The sequence below is a fragment of the Aplysia californica genome, unplaced genomic scaffold, assembly GCF_000002075.1.
Source record: "Aplysia californica isolate F4 #8 unplaced genomic scaffold, AplCal3.0 scaffold00001, whole genome shotgun sequence".
In the NCBI taxonomy this organism is placed as follows: Eukaryota; Metazoa; Mollusca; class Gastropoda; order Aplysiida; family Aplysiidae; genus Aplysia; species Aplysia californica.
The window spans coordinates 573,580-580,575 of NW_004797271.1; the positions used below are offsets into that span (position 1 = coordinate 573,580).

Below are 6,996 nucleotides of genomic sequence, written 5' to 3' on the forward strand. Positions count from 1 at the left end.
ATAATAATAATATTCAAAATCATTTTGACAATTTTAAAATCAATATATTCTAATTCTATTTCTATTACATGTACTATCCCGTTGGATCCTTATGATTCAAACTTGACACAGAGAACACAGAAAACAGTTAAGTCATAGAGTCAAAACCATGTTGTATTGCATGAAGATTTGGGGCCCAATCAGCATTGAATAAGTAAACAGGTCCAAATGGCAATACCGGTATAACAAGGTCATCGGGCAGAAACAGGCAAAAAACGAAGCCCCCCTATCAGAAATCAAACTCACTTCTTTTGTGCACAACACCAAATAGCCTAACTGCTACACCACCCGCACCAGTGACCACACTGTAGTGAAATGAACACTGCTCCTGCTACTTTGAACAAATTGTCGATGCCCTACTGAGACAAAAGTGCAACAGAGAGGAAGTGTCGCACAACACGTCTCTTCCAGGTCACTTACTCATGTCCAGACAGATGGACCAACATTTCATTCAAATACACCAGTGAACAGCTTGTGGGTAAACTCATTTAAAAGTAAGACAAAGGTTTATCATTTCTTTACATGATCTTCCCAGGTAATAATCTAGTGAATCAAAAAGAACTTCCCGAGACAGACATCTACATGTACTGAAGAGTTTCTAGTCCCCCGCTAGTCTCTTCCTAGACATGATGAGACTCTAACAAGTTTTTCTCTAGACAGACATCACACGGGAACTAAAACCTACTGGGCTTGTTTTTGATTCAACTGTAAGAAATCTAAATAACACATCACCATGTGACAGGGAGATGTAACATAATATATGAAATCATATTATTTAAGCTCTGGTACACAAAAACACAAGTATATATTTAAATCTATAAAAACGTATAGTGGTCTCGGCCTTTGAATGTGGTCGTCGGGAAACAGAACAGCTGGGTTGTTAGGCGAACCAGATTCTTGGGCAGATTTTAAGGGGTGTAGCTCAGCTCCAACCTATTTTCTCTAGTTTATTATTATATGATGAAATAGTAACCTGTACTGTAAGCAATACTGACTGGTGTGGTTTTAAAAAAAAATAAATCGATCAATATAGATCTAGCGTGTGTTTGAGCATGTCTGAATGGTGTGCGTTGTGTTGGACGCAAGTGAGAACCAGAGGCTTCAAAGTGAATTTTCAAACAAGGCGACATTATCACAATAAGACTATGACTTGATAGCATTGAAACAAACAATGAAACAGTACCAGTGAAAAGGCTGAAGAAGTGAAGGGAAAGAATGACCCTGAAGAGGCTAGCTTTTAAAAGATTAAGACAATCTAATACTTTAACTTTAACCATGAGAGAAGAGCACGTTATTGTACCAGTAAAAAACCACTTGGTGACAGAACTCATTCCGCAGAGCTCATGAGTTTGCCTAAAAAAAATTACTATTTAAATTGTGCATGCAGCATGTAGATTTCGATGCCAATTAGTCTATGCCAACTCCCATCCAAAAATCCGAACCCACGCAAAATATGGAAAAAACAGTTCAGAAAAAATTATTGCCCTGCACTCAAACAAGTTCCTTAGGTCAGATTTTTATTTAGAATGGATTCTAAGGCATGGAAATCATGGCGAAAAAATTTTGGCTCACGGTAAAAGTGGGTTTCTTAGGCAGAGAGCTCTTAGGCCAAGACCCCTATAAATGCATATATAGGTATAACTTTTGTTTCAAGGTCTGATGGAGGTACTGATTACTCTGGTCACTCCAGTCACTCATGGAGAGGACAACAGCAACAACCAGAACAGACAGGTTAGCACCAAACACACCAGACATATATAGATGAGTCTTAAAAATTTCACACCACTATATGAATGTCTCAGACAGGACAGAACAATATGTCAGACAATCTACTACAAATCAAAGGCTGGATGCAAGACTCCGAAAAACACCAGTATAATGCAATTTGGTTTTTGCTGGAGTCTTGCACCCAGCCCTCAGTTTGAGAACCCCAGAATAACACGGGTCTATCTCAGTTGTACTCACTTTGGAAATATTTGAGTTTAAAGTTTTCACACATTACATCTCCCTCAAATAAAGGCAAAATTAACATGGTTTTTATCTCATAAAAAAAAAAGAAGAACAGGTGTTCTAACATTTACATATGACGTAAAAGAAGTGCAGCAGAAGGCCCCAGACATTTTATAAGTTCGAATCTTCTGAGGCCGCAATGTAACAGTACAAAACAATACCTCGCACAGTTTACCATATGGCAGAAGGTCGTTAGCCTTCCCTACATCACTTAGTCTTTAAAAACAACCACAAACAATTGTAGCAACAAAAAAAACAAACAAACCCAACACTTTCTCACATCAGTTCTTTCATATGATCATTTTCTCTGTAAAACTGTAAAGAAAAAAAAACAAAGAGAAAAAAACAAAAGCGAGCAAGTAAATACTGTGGAAATACCATTTCCCAAAGCTTGAAAAGTTCTTTGCACATCACGCATCAGTCTGGGCAATATTCAGAGCCTCCAGTGTTCCGGTAACACTACCACTGTACAAGACAACATCTGACATACAAGGGACTTTTGTTTGCATCTTTCTTTCTTCAGCTATGGTTGAGCATTGTTAAGGTATTCATTATACTGTAAAGGTAGAATAATACAACATACCACCTTTATTAGCTAACTACAATATTAACTTATATAACTAAATAAAAGCAGTGACTTTTAGTGTTGAACTAAACAAACTGTTTTACTCCTAGCTAAGCACAAGGCTGTGGTCTTCAGTCAACACTCTGCCCTCCAAGAATGATGTGTGGAAATGTTTGCCCCAAATAAAAAATAGTTGAAATAAATGAATGATGAATGCCTCTCTGTGTTAGGATGACTGACTACACCAGTCAGGGTAAGGCATTGTCAAACAAAAATTTCCTACACGATCACACACAAAAAATGATTCTGTGAAAACAGTAGATGAGCTTTGAGGTCCTGGGTACACATCTTTCATTCACTATCTCATGTCTTCTCTTATTAACAGAGCAGCAAGTAATCTCAATGAAATATAGCATAGCACAGCTATTATTATAATCACACATGCACAGAGCAGGGTTAGAAGTAAGCAACACAAAATAAAAAGAGGGGTACAAAATCAGTGGAACTATCTCCACAAACATACAAAACATGATACCAAAAAAAAAGCACTTGGAAACTTGGGACGGTACAAATGATTTTCCAACACTCATCGCATCTATGCTAGAATCAACAGATAATATGGCCACTTCAATAATATCATCATCATCCAATAGACTTAGACCCTGTTCCCCTTTCCAAACCTCTCTTTCCCTTTCACACAAATGTACAGACATTCGAGGAAACTGTTCATCATCCACGCTACACGGAAGCACAAACATAATAACATAACAAGTGGACTTGATAAATTCATCTCGAATTCAAGATATCAGTAGCTCATCGACAGAATAGTGTATAATTGGGCGCTTTTGAATCAGTTTTCACATACAAAAATATAGACACATCATCAAGACAACCCTGGATGGACAGAAGTAGAAAATCAAAACTCGGACGCAGTCTCAGGTACGGTAGTAAGACAGGCAGGAAACTGACAGTGATTTCAACCTCAATCTCAATCACATCAACAGAACAATAACAAAATTTTCCCATAATGCCGCATTCCCACAAGCAACCTCAACATCTGGACCATTTCAGCAACAACATATTCAACAGAACAGAACAAAAGACAAACAAACAGTTAGCCCAAAAGCTGGTAACGAAGCTGCAATATCATAAACAAGGAACATCACAGTGTGAAACATCTTTGCATATCCTGTAAGACAGTGTTGAAGGTAGATATTGTCGCTGTAAGTTGTAAACCTTGTAAATGTACCACCATCGGACATGAATAGTTTGGTCTAAAATTAGGAAGCAGCATGCTGGCTAATAACTTTGAATACTGGAAGTTTTTTTTAAATGTGGTGAAAATTATATGTAAAAATGTCACGTGACCCCCCCAAAAAATCGAGCTAAAAACACACTTTTTTTTGGGCTCTAAAATAACATTCTGTACTAAGCAGCTATGAGCTTTGCGACTTACAGAGACAATATATTGACTGCTTAGTCTCAGACTCTACCTTAACTCTTTTTATCCTAGCCGTACCCCCACGGACTCTGTACCAGTCCTGGGGCCGCCGCGCCGTATGCGCCGGAAGTCAGTGCGTATAGTTCAAAGTGCTATATTTCTTACATTTACTCTAAGGTTTTAAGGAAATTTGGCAGTTATGTTGGAATTGAATGTAGTTTTTGTAAATATGTATGTTGTTAGGAAATACATCAATAGCACAATGTTGATTTTGAGGTGTATTCCACCCTCGAACTTGACCCTGATTGCCGCGTCCACGACGTCCCATTGGATTTTATAGATCTAGATCTAGCCCTACCCATTGAGCACGAATTCCAGTACTGACCCCTTCACCATGATCTGAATCGCAATTAGATGAGTCTAAGTCCTGTTTCTTATCTTCCACAACGGAATTTACGGCACTTATTTCAGAGTCACTTTCATCAAATTAGTATCATTCCCCCTCACTACCCAGCGCCACTTCAAAAAGTACTTCGTCGGTCGTGAATGTGCGTTTTCGAGACATCTTTCAAGCTTCTACACCCATCAAAAACAAAGAAACCACTATTCATTAGAAAATTAAAATATTCAGGCAGAGCTAGCATCGCCGTATTTGCGTATTTTGGTAATTCCAAGCAGAACTAGCTTCTTTGACGTGACTGTATCGCTGTTCCAAGAATACTCGTAGCCCGGACTCGTCCTCGTTACGAGTATACTCGTAGCCCGGATAAAAAGAGTTAAACCATTTTGAAAAGTGGTGTATGACAGTCTTACACTGAGCAGTCAATATGTTGACTAAGGCCGGGCAGCTTGTAATTGAAATTGAAAATAAGGTATGAACAGTCTGACATTGTATGCTGTGTAAAAGTTAATAGCCACCCTTCTTATTCATAGTTCTGAGAGGACAATTAGAGTGGTCTTCTTGTATTGTATTTTTTTATTTTTTATTTTTTGTTTTCTACAGTCCCCCCCAAAATTGTTAATATGGGGATAAGGCCGTGTCTACATAGAAAAGGACCGGTCATTTCTATGTGAATCAGAACCGTGTTGCTACTACACAGACAGAACTAGGAATGTGTCAGTAAATGGCGGAGGTCATTGAAGGTCACGGTGTTAACTAAGCCAGTCCAGATCGTCGTCGCTGTCATCTCCAAACAGTGGTGGTGGCGGCTGCGGCTTCAAGTCCTGGACACAGAGAGAAAAACATCAACATGAGTTTTAGTAAAAGTTTTACGGCATTTGCAACACAATAAGGTCATATAAGTCCCAAAGATTAGAGGTGTTACAAGGGAAGGGAGTAACAAACACAAAAAAGAAGGAGGAGAGATAAAGACGATAGATGTTTGATAGGATAGAAGGAGCAAACCACACCAGAGCACCCATCAACCATCCACATCAACGTGAGGGGATAGATTACGTCAATATGAGAGAAAAATGTGAAGGGTGAGGGGATAGATTATGTCAATATGAGGGGAAAAATGTCAATGTGAGGGGATAGATAACATCAATATGAGAGAAAAATGTCAATGTGAGCGGATAAATAGCGTCATCATGAGAGAAAAATGTCAATGTGAGAGGATAGATAACGTCAATATGAGAGAAAAATATCAATGAGGGAACGGGATAGATTACGTCAACATAAGAGAAAAACCTCAACGTGAGGAGATAGATAACAACAACCTGAGAGAAAAATGTCAATGTGAGGGGGTAGATAACGTCAATATGAGAGAAAAATGTCAAGTTGAGGGGATAAATCATGTCAATATGAGATAGTTTTAGTAAGAGTTTTACGGCACTTGCAACACAATAAGGTCATATAAGTGCCGAAGATTAGAGGTGTTAAAAGAGAGTAACAAACATAAAAAAGGAGGGGAGATAAAGACGACAGATTATTTATAGGAAAGAAGGAGCAAACCACACCAGAGCACCCGCCAAACACTCACTCAATATGAGAGAAAGTTGTCAATGTGAGGGGATAGATAACATCAACCTGAGAGAAAAATGTGAACACACTATACATGCAGCCATTAAAATACAATATCTTCAGCGACTCACATACTTAAACACGCAGCAACTAACACACCACCATAAGCAGCCACTCTCTAACCATTCTCGCAGCCACCCACAGACCATATATGTGCAGTGATTCCTACATTATACATGAAGCCACCCGTACACCATATGTGCAGCCACTCAGTCATACACAACACACACAGCCACTCCCACAACAAACCATGTGCAGTCTACACTGAGCTCCTGTGTGTTGACTGCTAGATATACACACCACATTACACCAAGCTCCTGTGTGTTGCCTGCTAGATATACACACCACTACACACTGAGCTCCTGTGTGTTGCCTGTTTGATATACACATCCTTTACACTGGGCTTACACTGTGCTCCTATGTGTTGCCTGTTAGATATACACACCACTACTGAGCTTACTTTGAGCTCCTGTTTGTTGCCTGCTAGATATACACCACTATACACTGAGCCCCTATGTGTTGACTGCCAGATATACACACCACTATACACTGAGCTTACACTGTGCTCCTATGTGTTGCCTGCTAGATACACGCATCACTATACACTGAGCCTCTGTGTGTTGCCTGTTAGATATACACACCACTATACACTGAGCCTCTGTGGTTTGATAGCTAGATATATACACACCACTATACACTGAGCCCCAATGTGTTGACTGCCAGATATACAAACCACTATACACACCGGGCTTACACTGTGCTCCTCTGCGTTGACTGCTAAAATACAAAACACAAGACACAGAGTCTACACCTAGAGCATGTGTACTGATTGCTGTATAATATAAACACCACCTACCCCCTCCCTCTTACCTCATCCACAAAATCCACCTTTTTTCTAGTCACAGTTTTCCCTCCCCC

At 39.3% G+C, this 6,996-nt stretch overlaps 1 protein-coding gene across 1 annotated transcript in view; it reads right to left on the reverse strand.

Moving 5' to 3' along the window:
- Nucleotides 1-5,026: 5,026 nt before the first annotated feature.
- Nucleotides 5,027-6,996, reverse strand: part of LOC101855532 (FK506-binding protein 15) — a gene marked incomplete in the record, with an annotated part of 47,899 nt that continues 45,929 nt past the window's right edge. The window contains 1 exon segment of the mRNA XM_013090293.2: nucleotides 5,027-5,279. Within this exon segment, the coding sequence (XP_012945747.1) occupies nucleotides 5,208-5,279 (72 nt within the window).